The following is a 21785-nucleotide window of genomic DNA, read 5'->3' as shown; positions in this document are numbered from 1 at the left end:
GATATTTTAGGTATGATTCTCATATTCATAAGATAAGGAATGACTTAATGTTTCAGGTGGATGTCAGCTCAGTCATGGCTTACGTAATGGCCCCGAAAGAGGAATCTGAGGTGAAAGTCATTCAGCGGGCCTGTACAGTTACATGTGACATCTTTACAAAGTATCTCAGAGACCAGATCATGGAGATCATCGATGCAGAAAAGGTATATTTACAGAATTATATTAAACATGAATATAATCTCTGTAATGATAGGTTACAGTAATCCTGGGAATTTAAGATACCTAGCTAGTCAAAATCTTCTTGAAGCATAACATTGATAATTAAATTTTTAAAACAGCTATGTTAGCTTTTGTTTTAATCCTTGGTAACCATTTTAAAGAAAATCTAGTCTTCCTGAAGAAATGTTGATTTAGACATCAATCTCCATGGTCATAATTATAAGTATATGAGCGCAAAAGAGCAGTTTGATAACAGATTTATATCGTCTAACAGAAAGTAAAGCACTCCAAGCTTGCTGATGGCGTGGAGTCAGCCCTTCAAAACAAGAAGTATGTCACTGGAGTAGATACATCCCAACTAGACATGTGTTACCCTGCTATCATACAGAGTGCTGGCAAATATAGCCTCAAGTTCAGTACGACAAGGTGAGATATTGTTTAACCAGTCATACTGCTGGTATTACAAAAGTCTTTGTAAATTTTAGACAGCAGTTTCTGTAATACCATTACCGATTACTGATATGATCTGTAAGTGATACAAAAGTGACATTGCTGTTGCAATAACAGTGATAATAGTATCCTGCTGTAAGTATGATTTACCAAAATCATTATGTACCTGCTCTTCTGAGAAACTTGTTTAAAAAAATGTATGTAAAAAAAATGATAATATTCAAAATAATCTTAAGTGCAAGATGTTGAGTTTGTTTTTTGTTGTCTGTTTAGTGACGATAGCGTTCTCCACTTTGGGACCATTATCTGTGCGATGGGAGTGAGATACAAATCCTACTGCTCCAATATTGTCCGTACACTGTTTGTCGACCCTACAGAACCAATGCAGAAGAACTATGAGTTTCTCACACTGGTGGAAGAAGAAATTCTTGGAAAATTAAGGGATGGTAATACCACATGCTATATTCTTCAGGAATAGACAGAAAATGTATAAACACCTGCAATGTATTAATATCAATGTACCATAATATAATTATATCTCATTTCTAACCTTATATAACCTTTGCTGTGATAGTAAACCAGAATCCTGTCTCACCGTATAAAAACATGTTTTATAACGCCAATGATATGATCCTTGTGTATTGAAAAGAAAATGCATAAATACCTTACAGCCGTGCTACCCCAACTGAGAACGACGCATGTATATAAACCCCTAGCGCTCTACTGCTGACTTGTATCGATGTATTGAATGAGTGAAGCTAGTTATTTATAGACTCGAGTACTGTCACCAATCCACAGGTAAATCGCAGGTGCTCTGGCTACACTAGCTGTACCAAACACAATCGTAATTGTTATAAAATCCATAAAATTTTATGTTACTTACACACCAGTGTACTTTGCACATGTATTTTTTCTTAGGGCTGAACCTGCTGAAACAAATCTACTAACGGTATATTTTGCGCATTCAAATTTTGGGGGAAACGATGTTCGGGGAACCACAAATTCAATGTTATAAAGGTGGTAATTTCATTGCAAAACATTCACAATAAATTCTTGACAACTTGCACAAACAGGTGTTGTATTTAGAAGAAATAACATAATATAATTGCACTGTGTTTGTTTTCTTTTATTGGCCACCGTAACTGAAACGTGAAATATATCTTGCAGAACATATGTCAAAAATATTGGTAGTCCGCCGTACACATGTCAATGTCTAGAGATATTACACATGAATAGTTATCAGAACTATTTGAAAATATTATAATCTAGTTACTTAAAATTGCCACAATAAGTTATAAGTGTGTTTGAGATCATTAACAAACTTTAGAGAGCAATTAGATAGCAGATACGTTGGCTTGCAATAATCACATTGTGAGTAAACTCACTACCTGTACGGCACCAGATCCAAGCTGATGGCTAATTGTATATAACAGTACGGTTAAAATGCCACTAACCTTGTAGCTTGTCAGTTTTGCTGTAATAACATTACAAACCACTTATTGAAAATCTTAACTCTTTCACCCCTATGTAACTTTAGTAGACTTTACCATCCATTGATCTGGATGAGTCCATTATGGCCTACAGTGGTGAAAGGGTTAAATATAGGACAGTTTATAGGACTCGTCTTATAATTTGACTTTTTGCGCACGGCCTGCAGCCAGGGCATGTTATGGCGGTTCCCTACGTAATGAACATCGCTAGATCTATAAGGAGTTTCATATGCAATTTTACTAGAAATATGCAAATTTGTTAAAATATCTAAAATAAAGAAATACCAATCAAGTGAATGTTGATGCAATTTGAAGAATATTTGTTTTGTTTTTAAGTAGATACAGACACATTGTTGATGATATATAGATCGATTAAGCTAACTAGCCATTCAGTTTCGTTAAGCTGGATGAGAGGCCCGAGCGTAGCATCCAGTACCAATTTACCTGTGGATTTGGCGACATTACTCGAGTCTATAAATAACACGGCTACAGTACACTCATTCAATACATCAATACAAGTCAGCAGTAGAGCGGTAGGGGGTTTATAAACATGCGTCGTTCTCAGTTGGGGTAGCACGGCTGTAAATCTATTGGTATTTAATACATATTGTTTCTCATTAAACCTCTTGCTCTAGGGAGTTGTGACATTCTGACATTAATTATGCTTCCCTAGTAATAAACAGACTTTAAATGGCTCCAATGTACGTACCAGCTTCTTTAACCATACTGTAACTCAGTTTTATTGCACCCTCATTTAACTGACTAGTGAGGTCGGAACAGAAAAATCTCACACGGCATCCAGTAGGATCAAAATCTCAAGGGTCAGTGACCCTTGGCTGTAAAATCCTAAGGGTCAAATCAAAATCCTGAGAGTCAAAATATTAAACTTGAGGGTCAGTAATTAATTGTGTTAAAATTCAATTATTCAAATATTTCTACAAGCCAGATTTTATCACCAATAACAAATTAAACATTGATTATGTTTTGAAATATTAAATATTTCTATTGTGTTTCTATAGATTAGGTAAAAAAATGAAGAAAAATAAATTAATTAAGTAAAAATATAAATCAAATTTCATACTAATTTATTACATATTAAATTTATTTAAATTCTGGAAAAATTAAAGGACTTTATTTTGATCTGCAGATCATATATATATATTATTTAATTAATAACAGTTTTTTAATTATGATTTTTTAGCCCACCATCATCAGATGGTGGGCTATTCAAATCGCTTTTCGTCCGTGGTCCGTCTTCCATCCTTCCGTCCGTTAACATTTCTTGTTACCTCTATTTCCCGGAAAGAGCTGAAGGGATCTTTCTCAAATTTCATATGTAGGTTCCCCTAGGGCCAAAGTTGTGCATATTACATTTTTGAACCGATCGGTTGACAAGATGGCCGCCAGGCCGCCATCTTGGATTTTGATAGTTAAAGTTTGTTACCGCTATTTCTCAGAAAGTACTGAAGGGATCTCTCTCAAATTTCACATGTAGGTTCCCCTAGGGCCGTGCCCTTGTTGTGCATATTTCATGTTGGGACCGATCGATCAACAAGATGGCCGCCAGGCCGCCATCTTGGATTTTGGTAGTTAAAGTTTGTTACCACTATTTTTCAGAAAGTACTGAAGGGATCTCTCTCAAATTTCACATGTAGGTTCCCCTAGGGCCTTATTTGTGCATATTGCATTTTGGGACCGATCAGTCAGCAAGATGGCCGTCATCTTGGATTTTGATAGTTGAAGTTTGTTACCGCTATTTCTCAGAAAGTTCTTTGGTGGGCGCCAAGATCCCTCTGGGATCTCTTGTTTTATGAAAAAGGCTGTTTTATTATTCATAGTTAATATTGCTATTTTTTTGTGTTTGAAATCAAAATGTTTTTAATTCTACAGTATTTCTAAAACGATCTTTTAAACAATCTACAATGGTTTTATCTATTTTGTGTTTCTTTTCCATGTCAATCCTCTTTTCATATTTGCTGTCAAAAACAAATTAGAAGCGGTAACAGGAACGATTTACGATTCTCATACTCTAATGCTGATGGTTTGTGGGTAATGTACATGCAGGGTTATTCAGGTTAACAACAAAATGGCTACTGCAGCATGCATCAAACTAGGCCTATTTTTAGCCGACCATCATCAGATGGTGGGCTATTCAAATCGCTTTTTGTCCTTGGTCCGTCGTCTGTCCGTCCGTTAACAATTCTTGTTATCGCTATTTCTCAGAAAGTACTGAAGGGATCTGTCTCAAATTTCATATGTAGGTTCCCCTAGGGCCCTAGTTGTGCATATTGCGTTTTGGTACCGATCGGTCAACAAGATGGCCGCCAGGCAGCCATCTTGGATTTTGATAGTTACAGTTTGTTATCGCTATATCTCACAAAGTACTCAAGGGATCTGTCTTAAATTTCATTTGTAGGTTCCCCTAGGGCCCTAGTTGTGCATATTGCGTTTTGGGACCGATCGGTCAACAAGATGGCCGCCAGGCCGCCATCTTGGATTTTGATAGTTAAAGTTTGTTATCGCTATTTCTCACAAAGTACTGAAGGGATCTTTCTCAAATTTCATATGTAGGTTCCCCTAGGGCTGTAGTTGTGCATAATGTGTTTTTGGATCGATCAGTCAACAAAATGGCGGTCGGGCAGCCATCTTGGATTTTGATAGTTAAAGATTGTTATCGCTATTTCTCAGAAAGTATGGAATGAATCTTTCTCAAATTTCATATATAGGTTCCGCCCTTAGCAAGATGGCCGCCAGGCCGCCATCTTGGATTTTGGTAGTTAAAGTTTGTTACCACTATTTTTCAGAAAGTACTGAAGGGATCTCTCTCAAATTTCACATGTAGGTTCCCCTAGGGCCTTATTTGTGCATATTGCATTTTGGGACCGATCAGTCAGCAAGATGGCCGTCATCTTGGATTTTGATAGTTGAAGTTTGTTACCGCTATTTCTCAGAAAGTTCTTTGGTGGGCGCCAAGATCCCTCTGGGATCTCTTGTTTTATGAAAAAGGCTGTTTTATTATTCATAGTTAATATTGCTATTTTTTTGTGTTTGAAATCAAAATGTTTTTAATTCTACAGTATTTCTAAAACGATCTTTTAAACAATCTACAATGGTTTTATCTATTTTGTGTTTCTTTTCCATGTCAATCCTCTTTTCATATTTGCTGTCAAAAACAAATTAGAAGCGGTAACAGGAACGATTTACGATTCTCATACTCTAATGCTGATGGTTTGTGGGTAATGTACATGCAGGGTTATTCAGGTTAACAACAAAATGGCTACTGCAGCATGCATCAAACTAGGCCAATTTTTAGCCGACCATCATCAGATGGTGGGCTATTCAAATCGCTTTTTGTCCTTGGTCCGTCGTCTGTCCGTCCGTTAACAATTCTTGTTATCGCTAATTTCTCAGAAAGTACTGAAGGGATCTGTCTCAAATTTCATATGTAGGTTCCCCTAGGGCCCTAGTTGTGCATATTGCGTTTTGGTACCGATTGGTCAACAAGATGGCCGCCAGGCAGCCATCTTGGATTTTGATAGTTACAGTTTGTTATCGCTATATCTCACAAAGTACTCAAGGGATCTGTCTTAAATTTCATTTGTAGGTTCCCCTAGGGCCCTAGTTGTGCATATTGCGTTTTGGGACCGATCGGTCAACAAGATGGCCGCCAGGCCGCCATCTTGGATTTTGATAGTTAAAGTTTGTTATCGCTATTTCTCACAAAGTACTGAAGGGATCTTTCTCAAATTTCATATGTAGGTTCCCCTAGGGCTGTAGTTGTGCATAATGTGTTTTTGGATCGATCAGTCAACAAAATGGCGGTCGGGCAGCCATCTTGGATTTTGATAGTTAAAGATTGTTATCGCTATTTCTCAGAAAGTATGGAATGAATCTTTCTCAAATTTCATATATAGGTTCCCCTAGGGCCCTAGTTGTGCATATTTCGATTTGGGACCGATCAGAAAGTACTGAAGCGATCTGTCTCAAATTTTATATGCAGTATGTTTGCAAAAGTTTTAAAAGCAGAGAAAAGATCCCTCTTTCCATAATCAGACATAGATCATTCATTCCCTCTGGGATCTCTTGTTATGATCTCAACTCTGTTGTATACCTTATTAGAAGTTATGTAACATTAATTTATTGAAATGGGAATCTAATAGAACTTTGTTAAAAATGTGATTGCTGATAAGGAAGTGCAGTTTTAGCGGACTGGAGGTAGGTAGGTACTCAGTAGAGGTGTGACTCCTTTACCTGTGTTCCAATTAGCAGATTACGATTGGACTACGTCACAGTTGAGTGAATCTTTTAATTGGCATGGAGTGTTCTACCAATTAGTGTCATTGACCATAGCTAATATGCACTTTATTGAGGGCTGGACATCACACAATGCACATAACTAAGCTTGATGGACAATGATGGTAAAAACGTGAAGCGTTGCTGTGTTAATGACCTGAGGTCTCGGGTTAATGGATGCCCTGATCTCAGCAATGACTTTCAAACATCTTATAAACATTCTGAATTTAGTAGCCAACTGTGTTCTATTTCAGGTGTTCGCCTTAGTGAAGTATATGAACACACTGTAAGCTATGTGAAAAAGGAGAGACCAGAGTTGATTGATAAGATGACAAAAAATATTGGGTTTGCTATGGGCATTGAATTTAGGGAGGGATCCTTGCTCATCTCTGGAAAGTCTAACATCAAGGCCAAGAAAGGTAAGTTGATTTTCTCTGAGAGGAGTTCCTTCTCTGGCAAATCTACTGATAAAGCTGAGAAATATGAGATATTATTTTAAACTGAAGATCAATATGGAAATACAAAATTCTTGTCTTCATATTGATGTCAGAGATGATTGTGATGTCAGAGATGATAGTGATGTCAGAGATGATAGTGATGTCAGAGATGACAGAGATGTCAGAGATGATAGAGATGTCAGAGACGATAGTGATGTCAGAGATCACTACTGCTGACCACAGTGATGTCAGAGATGACAGTGATGTCAGATGACAGTGATGTCAGAGATGACAGTGATGTCAGAGATGATAGTGATGTCAGAGATGATAGTGATGTCAGAGATGACAGAGATGTCAGAGATTATAGAGATGTCAGAGATGATAGTGATGTCAGAGATAACAGTGATGTCAAGAGTGATGTCAGAGATAGTGATGTCAGAGAATATAGTGATGTCAGAGATGGGACAGAGATGTCAGAGATAGAGATGTATAGAGAGATGTCAGAGATGATAGAGATGTCAGAGATGATAGTGATGTCAGAGATGTAACAGTGATAGTGATGTCAAAGATGTCAGAGATGATAGAGATGTCAGAGATGACAGTGATGTCAGAGATGATAGAGATGTCAGAGATGATAGAGATGTCAGAGATGATAGACATGTCAGAGATGATAGACATGTCAGAGATGATAGAGATGTAGAGATGATAGTGATGTCAGAGATGATAGAGATGAGAGATGATAGAGATGTCAGTGATGTCAGAGATGATAGTGATGAGAGATGATAGAGATGTCAGAGATGATAGAGATGACAGTGATGTCAGAGATGATAGTGATGTCAGAGATGATAACAGTGATGTCAGAATGATAGTAAATGATCAGAGATGTCAGAGATGATGGCAGAGATGACAGTGATGTCAGAGATGTCAGAGATGAAGATGTCAGAGATGATAGAGATGTCAGAGATGATAGTGATGTCAGAGATGTCAGAGATGATAGTGATGATGTCAGAGATGATAGAGATGTCAGAGATGACAGTGATGTCAGAGATGATAGAGATGTCAGAGATGATAGTGATGTCAGAGATGATAGACAGGATGTAGAGATGTCAGAGATGTCAGAGATGATAGAGATGATAGTGATGAGAGATGACAGTGATGTCAGAGATGATGTGATAGAGATGATAGTGTCAGAGATGATAGAGATGTCAGAGATGACAGAGTGATGTGATGTCAGAGATGATAGTGATGTCAGAGATGATAGTGATGTCAGAGATGACAGAGATGTCAGAGATGATAGTGATGTCAGAGATGATAGTGATGTCAGAGATGACAGTGATGTCAGAGATGATAGTGATGCAGTCAGAGATGTCAGAGATGATAGTGATGACAGAGATGACAGTGATGTCAGAGATGTCAGAGATGATGATGTCAGAGATGATAGTGATGATCAGAGATGATCAGAGATGATAGTGATGTCAGAGATGTCAGAGATGTTAGTGATGTCAGAGATGATAGAGATGTCAGAGATGATAGTGATGTCAGAGATGTTAGAGATGTCAGAGATGATAGAGATGTCAGAGATGATAGAGATGTCAGAGATGACAGTGATGTCAGAGATGATTGTCAGAGATGTCAGAGATGATAGTGATGTCAGAGATGACAGTGATGTCAGAGATGATAGTGAAGTCAGAGATGACGAGTGATGTCAGAGATGATAGTGATGTCAGAGATGATAGAGATGTCAGAGATGATAGAGATGTCAGAGATGTCAGAGATGATAGAGATGTCAGAGATGATGTGATGTCAGAGATGATCGTGAAGTCAGAGATGATTAGTGATGTCAGAGATGATAGTAGTGAGATTGACTGTCAGAGATGATAGTGTGTTCAGAGATGTCAGTGATGTCAGAGATGATAGTGATGGCAGAGATGAAGAGTGATGTCAGAGATGACAGAGATGTCAGAGATGATAGTGATGTCAGAGATGATAGAGATGATGTCAGAGATGATAGAGATGTCAGTGATGAGAGATTAGAGATGTCAGAGATGACAGAGATGATGTCAGAGATGTCAGAGATGATAGTGAATGTCAGAGATGTAGTTGATGTCAGAGATGACAGTGATGAGTCATGATAGATGATTAGTGATGTCAGAGATGACAGTGATGTCAGATAGTGATGTCAGAGATGATCAGATTGGATAGTGATGTCAGAGTATGATGATAGAGATGTCAGAGATGTCAGAGATGATAGTGATGTCAGAGATGACAGTGTCATGATCAGAGATGATAGTGATTGTGCATTTCAGAGATGACAGTGATGTCAAAGATGATAGTGATGTCAGAGATGATAGAGATGTCAGAGATGAGTGAGATGTCAGAGATGATAGAGATGTCAGAGATGATAGAGATGTCAGAGTATGATAGTGATGTCAGAGATGTCAGAGATGATAGTAGAGATGATAGTGATGTCAGAGATGATAGAGTGATGTCAGAGATGATAGTGATGTCAGAGATGATAGTGATGTCAGAGATGTCAGAGATGACAGTGATGTCAGAGATGATAGTGATGTCAGAGATGATAGAGATGATCAGAGATGTCAGAGATTAGAGATGTCAGAGATGTCAGAGATGACAGTGATGTCAGAGATGATAGTGATGTCAGAGATGATAGTAATGTTAGTGATGTCAGAGATGACAGTGATTTCAAAGATGATAGTGATGTCAGAGATCAAGGAATCGATACTAGTAAAATGGAAAGGGACCCACCAAGTCTTTCTTGACTGGTGGTCCGTTGGACCACCTAAAAATAGTTGTCATTTATTGATGTATCCTCTAGTCAATGGTTTTTCTAATTCACCCATTTCACATTTTTCACACGTAGGAATCGATGGTTCTAATACATTGACCAATGCCGAAAATCATCAGTACCAGAGATTCTCTAAACGGATGGAAGTGGCAATGAAGGGCTGTCAGAGATTAATATGTATTTGTGTTTTTAGCTCACCTGTCAGGATGGGCCGGTGAGCTTATCCATGGCGGCGGCTGTGTCCGTTCGACCGTTGAAATGCCGTTCACCGTCCGATCCCGTGGCCGTAAGCCGTCCGTGCCAACATTGACTTTAAATCGCTACATGATCATCAAATTTCTGCTGGATTGTATAGTGAATTTGCCACAAGCATCCTAGGAAATCGATAGCTAAGTAAATGGAAAGGTCCACTCTAAGTCTTTCTTGACCTAGGTGGGGCGTTGGACCACCTAGGTGAAATATAGGTCAAAGTCCATTATTATTGATTAGTTGAATCCTCTAGTGGAGATTTAGATTCACCTAGGCCCAAAGGGCCGGTGGCTTATAGAGCGTCCGTTGTCCGTCGCCGTCCGTCGTTCCTGTCCCGTCAATCCTTAAAATCGCTACTTGTCATAGAGTTCTGCATTGAATGTAAACTAAATTTGGCCACAATCATCCTTGGGGGAAGGGCGAACAGAACTTGTATAAATTTTGGCTCTGACCCCCTGGGGGCAGGAGGGGCGGGGCCCAATAGGGGAAATAGAGGTAAATCCTATAAATCGCTACTTGTCCTAGAGTTCTGCATGGATTGTAACCAAATTTGGCCACAAACATCCTTTGGGAAGGGCAAACAGAACTTGTATAAATTTTGGCTCTGACCCCCCGGGGGCAGGAGGGGGCGGGGCCCAATAGTTGGAAATAGTAGGAAAATCCTTTATATCGCTACTTTCCTAGAGTTCTACATGGATTGTAACCAAATTTGGCCACAAACATCCTTGGGGAGGGCGAACAGAACTTGTATAAATTTTGGCTCTGACCCCCTGGGGGCAGGAGGGGCGGGGCCCAATAGGGGAAATAGAGGTAAATCCTTTAAATCGCTACTTGTCCTAGAGTTCTGCATAGATTGTAACCAAAATTAGCCACAAAACATCCTTGGGGGAAGGGAACAGAACTTGTATAAATTTTGGCTCTGATCCCCCAGGGGCAGGAGGGGCGGGGCCCAATAGGGGAAATAGAGGTAAATCCTTTAAATCGCTACTAGTCATAGAGTTCTGAATGGATTGTTTACCAAATTTGGCAACAAAACATCCTTGGGGGAAAGGGAACAGAACTTGTATAAATTTTGGCTCTGGCCCCCGGGGTGCAGGACGGGTGTGGCCACGAATAGGGGAATAAAAGGTAAATCCTATAAATCGCTACTTGTCCTAGAGTTTTGCTTGGATTGTGACCCCAAATTTGGCCATTAAACATCCTTGGGGGAAGGAGAACAGAACCATTGGCTCTGACCCCCTGGGGGCAGGTGGGGGTGGGGCCCAATAGGGGACTTAGAAGTTAATATCAATAATTCCTTTCCAGAAAAGAAACAATGAAACCTGTATTCAGAACATTACTTGGCATACAAACCAGGTGAGCAATACAGGCCCTCTGGGCCTCTTGTTTTATTACATGTTGGAAGGACCACATGAAATTCAGAAGGACCACTAGAAAAAAACAGTTGGTGGTCCTGCTGACCACCTCATAAAATAAGTAACTATCTAACCCTGGAGATGGTAGAGATGACAGAGATTTCAGCGATGATAGTGATGTCAGAGATGACAGTGATGTCAGAGATGATAGAGATGTCAGAGATGATAGAGATGACAGTGATGTCGGAGATGATAGTGATGTCAGAGATGATAGTGATATCAGAGATGTCAGAGATGATAGAGATGTCAGAGATGACAGTGATGTCAGAGATGATAGAGATGTCAGAGATGACAGAGATGTCAGAGATGACAGAGATGTCAGAGATGACAGAGATGTCAGAGATGATTATGATGTCAGAGATGATTACGATGTCAGAGATTAGGGGTGACTTTTGCCAACAATTTTAACTATTGCAAATCTATTGCAATCGAGGGAAAAGCTATTGCGTTAGTTTAACTATTGCAGAATATTGGGAACATTGTCGGTGTTTGCGTTTGGATTGAAAAGCATGAAAAAGTGACATTTTATCGCGACTGTTAGTCTGTTACTATATGAAACTTCTGTGAGTACATGATTTTAGTCAAAAGTTACAGAAAAATATCTGACTATTGAAACTATCGATCGTACTATCGGTGTTGTTACTGACTTTTTGAAATTACCATCGATTGATCGAGTTGAGAGGCATACAATCGCAATATATCTATAGTACGATGTATTGTATCAGAGATGATAGAGATGTGGAAAATGCTAATTGAGGTTTTCTGAAATATTTTAAGTAGCTATAATTTATATTTGGAGATTGAAAATTCTCTATAACAAAGTTATGTCTGCCTGATTTTGACAAGGATGATATTTAATGCCATTGCTTGATTTTGACAGGGATGATATTTAATGCCATTGCTTGATTTTGACAGGGATGATATTTAATGTCATTTCTTGATTTTGACAGGGATGATATTTAATGTCATTTCTTGATTTTGACAGGGATGATATTTAATGTCATTTCTTGATTTTGACAGGGATGATATTTAATGTCATTTCTTGATTTTGACAGGGATGATATTTAATGTCATTTCTTGATTTTGACAGGGATGATATTTAATGCCATTGCTTGATTTTGACAGGGATGATATTTAATGCCATTGCTTGATTTTGGCAGGGATGATATTTAATATCATTTCTTCATTTTGACAGGGATGATATTTAATGCCATTGCTTGATTTTGACAGGGATGATATTTAATGTCATTTCTTGATTTTGACAGGGATGATATTTAATGTCATTTCTTGATTTTGACAGGGATGATATTTAATGTCATTTCTTGATTTTGACAGGGATGATATTTAATGTCATTTCTTGATTTTGACCGGGATGATAGTTTAATGTCATTTCTTGATTTTGACAGGGATGATATTAATGTCATTTCTTGATTTTGACAGGGATGATATTTAATGTCATTGCTTGATTTCGACAGCATTTTATGTCAACGCTTGATTTTGACAGGGATGGTATTCAATATCAATGTTGGTTTCTCTGATCTGAAGAACAAGGGGGCCAAGGATAAGGATAGTGAAGTATATGCTGTGTTCCTCGGCGACACCGTTATGGTTAATGAGGTATAGTATACTCATTTATCAACATACTACAAAAAAACAACATAATTCTATAATGTTGTTTCACTCAATAATGAAAGATAGAACCTGCAATGAAGATGATGTAAAGTATGGTCTTAGAATGTATCAAAATAAAAGATTATAAATTCAAAAGCAATTTTCTTCTCTGCATAGGGGTCACCTTGTACATTACTGACGACAATGAAGAAGAAAATCAAACACGTTGGAATTTTCCTGAAAGATGAAGAGGAAGAAGAAGAGGAGGAGGAAGAGGAGCCAGAACAGGAAGTGTTGTTGGGACGAGGACAAAGGAATGCTTTGTTGGGGACACGAACCAGGGTAAGTTACCATAGTTTTGGGAGTATAAGCAGCCACTAATACTGAAAGTAGTCTGTTTGGCTCCTTGTTAAACTTAGAAATGACATTCAAAACACACAGTAGCTTTAAAATATGATATTATTTATCCTTCATATTTACCTAACTATAGTGTACTGCCTTTCCTATTACACCATTCTATTGAAGGGCTGTGGATTGTCTTACATGTGGCGATTCGATCCGATCCACGATTCAAAATTTAAGATTCACAGATAGGACCACGAATCACCAGTTAGATACAAGCAAAAGATTCAATTGTCACAGTCGAAACTGTTTTTATTGATAAATCAATAATGCTCTTATATATTGAATGTTTGATTGATAATAAAACCATTTTTAGCAATGTTACATTCCTTATCATTAAGCAATAGAACTACAGGTGAAATGCAGCAGGATTCAGTCAATGCAACTGTAAAAAAAATCAAATCATTTGAATTTTGAAATGACGTCATCTCAAAAATACTACTGCACATCAATTACAGCATGAATCAAAAGTCAAACCAACTGTGAACTGGTACACTGTACATAAATTATCGTAATAAGGCATAAATAACCATATCAAAACATTTTCACTGTTACTTTTATTTTGGTCAAATACAGAATAAACATTGAGATTAAGAAAAAAATGTTTAAATCTGTAAGAGTACCGTATTTTTGCGCGTATAGTGCGCACCCGCGTATAGTGCGCAGGTACGTTTTTGAGTTTCATTTTGGGAAAAAAAATATTTACAAAAAAAATCTCAGTTTTTGTATCTTCGATCACAACATTTTGCATTGCCTCCAAACACTTTTGAAGAACAAAATCAAACGGTTCTTATTGTTTATCAGTGCTTAAAACAACCTTCTGTTCATTAAAATTAACTGGCGAGAGGAATTTGACACGATGATTGACACTTTGTTTACACAACGGCAGGCCTAGTTAGCTTGTGAATTGCCGATGACACTATAATGAGGATATCAACAACAATGTTTTTACAATCAAATAATTAACCATACCTTGTGTAATTCCAAGTGGTATCAATCAAGTCTATTGTGTATCTGTTCGGCATTTAGATTTAATCATTGTCCAAGATATTAGCTGGAAAGCCGACTGAGTAGGCCAATCAACCACAGGTGGCCGCCATATTTGATTACTGACTGCACGCTTCCGTATTCTCAATTATTTCAATTAGTATTGAAATCAGGATGATATCTCACAGAACCATTTCAAAAGATACTAATAAGAGTAAATTTTACAGTCATACCATCATTTATAGTGCCGATTGGTCAGTGTTAATGTAGGAAGGTTTTAGTTTCGTATTTAATTTGCTGGCTCTGCATGTGGGATTACACTCACTTCCGTAAACATTTGCAAGTTCAAAAGTTATCACATGCTGGAGAAACTTATTTATAAGGTAATCTGTCTAATGTGACGAATTAATAACACACTTATACATCGTTTCAAGCTCCAGGCTATATTCATTTAGCCATTTAGATTTGGAGATATCTTACTGAATATTCACGATCGTAACATGAATCCGGTCATGAACACACGGAATTAAAGATAAAAATTTCAAGAGATGTTTTCCTTTTATATTGAATATTGACCATTGACTTAAAGATCCAAGTATTTAATCATAATTATTTCACGACAACGTGTACAAAATGTTACTGCATAGCTCGGACCTGCCGGTCGGTGATCATAACCCAGGACCTGGCCATGCCTTGTACCTGCTTATAATGCGCCCCCCAACTTTTCACTTGATAAATTATGAAAAAAAGTGCGCACTATACGCGCAAAAATACGGTAGTTACAATTTAATTTGGTTCTAGGCCTATAGTTTTTATTTTTAATCAAGTGATTTTATGATTTTGACTCATAATTAGCCTACCTTTCGTTTTTGACATGAGGTTCACATCCACATCCTCAGTAGCCTAATATAATATATTCGTATTTTTACATATTTCTGACCCGTAATGTAAAAAAAAATCAATTATCATCTTTTATATCTCTAGAATTCAATAATTATGTTTTATCATTATTATTTTATGAAGAATTCACAACACTGCATCGAAGGGTGGATACGAAAATAACATGTTGCTAGCTTTACTTCACGCAGCTCTTGTGTACTTCCGGTCTACTTCAAAGTGAAAACATCGATGATATTCAGATTTTAGTGTACATTCCTTCACATTTTTGAGCTATGACAGCATTAGAGAAGGTATCATTTTTTGCTTTTGAAAGATCGTGATCCACAAATATCAGGAGTAACGAATATTCGTATCCGATCTTTCTCAATAATTCGTATCCGATCTTTCTCAATAATTCGTGAATACTCGAGTACTCGGATACTCGTTACAGCCCTATTCTATTTTAAGTTGTGAAATTTTGTATTCTATCAATTTTAACTCTTTTTGTCCAGACTGAGATGACAACTGAAGAAAAACGAGCCAAACATCAGAAAGAGCTTTCTGAGAAACTGAACGATGAAGCCAAGGAGAGACTGAAGGGAATGAAAGGAGGAACTGAGGACAAAAAGTACTTGTTACTTAGTTAATATAAACACAGAATTATATATACCGGTACCAGAAGAACTTAGTTAGGGATTGATAAGTTTCTTTGTACTCACTAAACCCCTGATTCAAATTTAATGTAATGTTCATAGTGAAATTATAGTTAAACTAAAGAAAAAAGAAACTATTTAGACTAGGATTTGATTAGTATTTATGTTTAAGTTACACCTGTTATATTCATTAACTGTAACAACTTTGTGTTTGAAGAGTACGGCGTTCCAACGTTTCATACAAGAATTCTTCCTACATGCCCCAGGAGTCCCAGTTACGAGAGCTGAAGCTGTTTGTTGGTATGTAACATACAGGTTCTGTGGTAATAACTTAACAATTGTTGGGGAATAATATTTTTACATTTCCTAATTTTCAAACCAATCTAAAGGCTAGGCTGATGCTGAGGCTATATTTACATGGTAAAAATTTACTGTCAACGCAATAATAGTGTGAACGGTTTCGGTTGATCACTACATGAGCATTCTGTCACTATTGCCTGGCAAGCTGTCGGTACACTCTCGATACCTTGGTCACAGTTTTGGTGATGTTATCTCGACGGTGCCGGCAGGTGGCACTGTTACGTCACACACACGTGTTGCGGGAAACACGTTTGTCAGTAGCTGAGCTACTGTCAAAATGGACGACTTTGTTGAGCGTGTTAACCCAGTACTGTCGTTAAATACATTGAGAAGTTAGCCGTTGTTGTGTCCACTTATCTATATTTACGACCTGATACCAGTACAACAACTTGATTTGATTGTTTTTGTCATATTAATTTGATTAATAAAGAGATCGAGGCAACACGTTAGAACCTAGCTACAGTAGAATAATAAGCATCTGGCGTTCCTAACACGAACTGTACAATAGTCCTTGCTTAAGATAACTTTTAAAATACGTTTTCATTATCTGATAAGAGTGTTATCATTGAATAGTTTAATATTTGAGATTTGATGTCATTCAAGTGTTCTTTTCCTTAATATAGACTACGATACAGTTGTTACGGCATATTAGGCCTACTCCTTTTCCGGCAGTTCCAGTATCCAAGTTAACAGTAATATAACGCTATAGACAAGTCACAGAAGATTTAAGAAAGAGGTTTAAAACAGATACTAACATCAAGATCATTACTTGTATTACATATTATGTCTAAATCGGCAACACGTAAGCACTGACATTGACTGTACATTGTCATCTGAATATTGTTGGTTTGGTTAATTTTTATTACAGCCGGAGATCACCTTTAGAAATTTGTCTGCAGCACGATCTAGTTAATGTTACACATGTTTCCATGTTTCATCTCGGAAGTATGGTATGGAAGCACAATGTGTTGCAAACAATATACACTGATGTACTTTGACATTACAGTATATAGACCAACTCCTGTAGATTAAATGAGCATGGTTTTCACGGGGGAAAAAAAACCCATTCCTACCATTCCAAATATTTTTGGCATCGTTTTGAGATTAAATGATATTTTATTTGTTTAAAAAAAACACTGAAAGCCAACTTACAGAAATGGTAAAAGTAAAGTACCTTTAGCTTCTGTACGTGTAGTTCGGTTTCCTAAGTCATATGTTTAGTATTTTTATTTGGGTTACATTTTAGTCTTTGATTTCTTCATGATAATGTTTCAACGCTTGCCAAAAACTAATCCACACTGATGTCTGATTTGACTGCGGTAATTATTGTACATACCAGACGTAATCTTGCAATATGTAAACTACTTCAGTAGCATTGCTTGGAGTCTTTATTTATATATCATAGTATCAAGGGTAGGATCTCTTCAGTAGAGAAAAACCTACTTTTTTTATAATCCATGATTTTTTTAACAAATGGGCTCAATATATTAGTGACACATATCTAACTGTAAAGAGAAAAAATATCTTTCTAATGAGTGCTTGATGAACAAAATTGGCTTAGAATTAACCAAGATATGGCCTGATGAACATAAAAATATACCCAAAGTGGGCTAGGTAGACATTTCCACTGTCGTCTCGCCTCTAATGGGTACCTCAAAAAAAAAGTCAAAATCATAAAATTGACGCTTATGGTGGTACACAGTACCCATAACTGTGTTCATCCACAATCTGCTTTGGAGGTGTTACCTATATCCCATACTTTGTAAAAACTCCATTTAAACATGTGTAGCTCACTTACTTAACCACCTCTGCCATGTTCATTTTTAATTTGGATTTTACCGAACAGGGAAACACTAGATTATTTACATGATGCAGTCACGATGTGTAAAATCGAGAAGAGTCCGAAGAAAACATGAACATAGCGGTTCCGGTTAAAATAAGTGAAAGTAAATAAAGACTGAATCTCTTCACATACGATTTATTAGCAGTGTTCCAGGTCATTTTTTCAAATGGATTTTTTTTGTACCCCCATACCTGGCAAATAGGGGGGTTCAATGCCATATTTAAGGGGTACACATGTGTATTCTTTGGTAGAAAATAAAAAAAAAAAAACTAACATATATTTCTCCTAAGGGAAAAAAAATACAATTAAAAACAGTAATAGTTATATATTTCTTTGTTTGATTTATTTTAAACAACATAACTGCCTCTTGAATTCGTCTTCAAGTTATTCAATCAGATTTAAAATATACATACTGTACATGTCTGCTGTGTTGTGTCAATTTCTTCACCTAAAAATCATGCTCGCAATAAGCATAAAGTCCATCTTATATTGCAATTAATTTGTAAATGCATTTTGAAGAGCAATTTTCAAAATATTTTGTATAGATCCACAAATTTGTTAACCTCCCAATTTTTGAATGCGCCGATCCTAAAGGGCATATGTAAAATGTATCGCTGTCTTATACATGATTTCTGTAATGGTCAGCATCACAAACAATTGCCATGCTCAAAGAACCATGTGGATTTGAAGTTTGTTTTCATACTCCTTGATAGTGCTTGACATACACAGCTCTAGTAATCGCATGATCAAAAACTGATTGCTTCCCGTAACACATGCTCTTTGAGTGATATAATGATCAGTCCTACCAATGGCCCACGGGTATGGTCTCGTATTTTATCATAGGACAAAGCAGATAAGTAGTTAATAGATCAGCCATACTTTCAGTATCACAAAACACATTTTGACACACTGACGATTTCTTCAATCAAAATAAGAGATAATAGAAATAATTATCACCAAATGATGAAAAATATTTAAGCGTGCAATAGAAATAATTATCACCAAACGATGAAAAATATTTAAGCGTGCATGCACATACAGGTTGTCTTTTCATTTCATGGTGTTGTTCTAATTTCAGATAAGAAGTACGAGACTGTCATTCTTCCTATATTTGGTATTCCTACGCCTTTCCACATCTCCACTGTAAAGGTAGGGACTCTACTTGCAAGGTCACCATGCTCAGCTGTGTTAGAGCTGGTGTTTTTTGGGGGACATATTGTTTTTGCTCTGGTTCTTCTTATTATTTCTTCCACTTTCTTCCACATGAATGGTTTCCGACACTTGTTCAGTAACCACTAGGTTGATGATCATGGAACTTGGTAGACATACTCAATTGGGTGTCGGATGGTGCATAAAGGCTTTTTTTCTGGGACCAGAAGTCAAGGATGGCCACCAGGGCCCACTTCCTGTTTTCAGGTTTCGGTCTCCGAGCTCAATGAAAATTGGTCTATAAGGGGTTTTAAGGGATAGAGAACAACATGCAAACATTTTTCCTTAAAGATATTGGTATTCCAAGATGGCTGCTGGCTCATTTCCTGTTCTTCAGATTTCGGTCTCCGATCTCAATGAAAATTTGTCTATTAGGGGTTTTAAGGGATGGCAAACAACATGCAAAGATTTTGGTATTCCAAGATGGCCGCTGGGTCAGCGTCATGTTATTATATTTCTGTGTCTGATTTCAATGAAAAGTGGTATATTGGGGTATTAAGGGATGCTTATCACTAGGCCAACTCAATATGATAAAAAATTCGTCTGCAATTCATTGAAAATTGGTAAATGGGGATGCCCAAATTACAGGCTACCAATTTTGAAATGACTCAATGAAATGAATCATCCTCATAGTGATTGGTCAAATTTTTGACAAACATTGATTCATAGCAGTCATAAAGGGTCGATCATCTTTAGAAAAAACGAATCTGGGTTTTTTTCTCACGTTTTAACCCATACCATGTTGGATTTGATGACTTTAGGACAAAAACAAGGTCTTGTCCCTAAAATATGCATTATATTGGTCATTTTCAAATGATTATGTATATGAAGATAATCTAATTTCGACACCAACAAATCACCAAAATGTACAATGAAGATGAACCCGTCAGCAAGACTTTAATAGCACTGCCATACAGTCATGATCAATGCCAAATCAGTTCCTCTAAAAATAGCCTTGTATAAGGTGTGTACATTTTAGGAGACCCTGAATTCCAATATTAAAGTACATCAAAATTTCTCCCAAGATGTTCATACACTGTGTAACTGCATTCTTGATTTGTTGTAGGTTGGGATGGGGAGGGGGTGTGGGGTGCCGTTTGGAGGACTTTGTAATGGTGTCCATATTACAATGAGTACTTGTTTTAAAAAGTGGTCCATTTATGAAATTAAACAATTATCTACCTTACCTCAGATTTTATCTGTCCATGGTTGGATTTCTTATTTATATTATTTATGAAATTAAACCTAAAGGTTTTCTTCCTTTGTATCAAAATCCGATGACTAAAAAGTTAACTGCAATTGTCCTCCAATATGATATAAATATATAAATGTATACACCTCATCGATTTGATGAGATTTGATGGACAAATATTTCAGTATTAAAGCGAGATTTTAAAGGACAAATATTCCTGAGTTATGTGTTAACTATTAATTTTGTACAGAACATCAGTCAGTCGGTGGAAGGTGACTATACTTACCTGCGTATCAACTTCTTCCACCCAGGATCTGCACTTGGCAGGAACGATGGAAATCTCTATCCACAACCAGATGCTACATTTGTAAAAGAAATGTAAGATTAGTTTGAGGATCCCCAGTATTTATTATTGCAAGTATGGAAAGAGCATTAAGTGAAATGAAAATTTATTTTTATAGTTTTGTATACCATTGAGTACTTGAGCTATTCTCCTGCTCATATTTTTATAGTTTTGCATACCATTGAGTACTTGAGCTATTCTCCTGCTCAGTATGTATACTTAACAAATACCACAACAAATACAATAACCATGTAGCCATTTATTGACAGTATTGAGTGACCACAGTAAAATTTCCTATTTGTCTCTTATATTTACTCAAAATTCATTTCAATATGAAAGTATCCCTATATTGCCTGTATATTTCAGTACATACCGAAGTTCTAACACAAAAGAGCCTGGAGAGATTTCAGCACCCTCCTCCAATCTCAACACCGCCTTCCGTCTGATCAAGGAAGTACAGAAAAAATTCAAGACGAGAGAAGCTGAGGAGAGAGAGAAGGAGGTGAGATACCTACATATGTGACTGGTTTATCTCCCACAAATGTACTTTATTCTATAGATAGTTTAGAACTTAAAAGATTTCTCAAGTCACATTAGAAAATGATAGTGGTCCATTGTGTATTTATAAATGATACCCTTGAAATGTTTAAGATTTGTTGACCACAATTGTGAATTTCACTGTTCCATCTTCCTCTGTGGCTTAATGGAAGTAGGCTTTGATAATCATAGATTTATAGAATCTTACATAGGTCTGTCAAGTAGACAGGGATATATCTCAACTCGAGTGTAAGATTTTGGCTCGTCACAAGGCATACCTGTGCTGAGCAGCTAAAATTTGAAAGGAGGTCCACTTTACAGACCCATGTTTGAATATTTTTCTCTTATACTCATAAGAAGAAGTTTTTATCAAGCATTATCGCTCTATCACATGATCATATATGAACATT

General features: G+C 37.0%; 1 protein-coding gene across 1 annotated transcript in view; it reads left to right on the top strand.

The window, feature by feature from the left end:
- Positions 1-21785, top strand: part of LOC138316728 (FACT complex subunit SPT16-like) — a 36055-nt gene that overhangs the window by 6035 nt on the left and 8235 nt on the right. Inside the window, 11 exon segments of the mRNA XM_069258387.1 lie at positions 57-203; positions 494-645; positions 943-1115; positions 6707-6871; positions 12864-12976; positions 13148-13312; positions 15751-15866; positions 16109-16191; positions 19173-19243; positions 20746-20873; positions 21205-21340. Of these exon segments, the coding sequence (XP_069114488.1) occupies positions 57-203; positions 494-645; positions 943-1115; positions 6707-6871; positions 12864-12976; positions 13148-13312; positions 15751-15866; positions 16109-16191; positions 19173-19243; positions 20746-20873; positions 21205-21340 (1449 nt within the window).

The sequence above is a fragment of the Argopecten irradians genome, chromosome 2 (genome assembly GCF_041381155.1).
Source record: "Argopecten irradians isolate NY chromosome 2, Ai_NY, whole genome shotgun sequence".
Lineage (NCBI taxonomy): Eukaryota > Metazoa > Mollusca > Bivalvia > Pectinida > Pectinidae > Argopecten > Argopecten irradians.
Note: the sequence above shows the minus strand (reverse complement) of the source record. Positions and strands in the feature narration are given on the sequence as shown.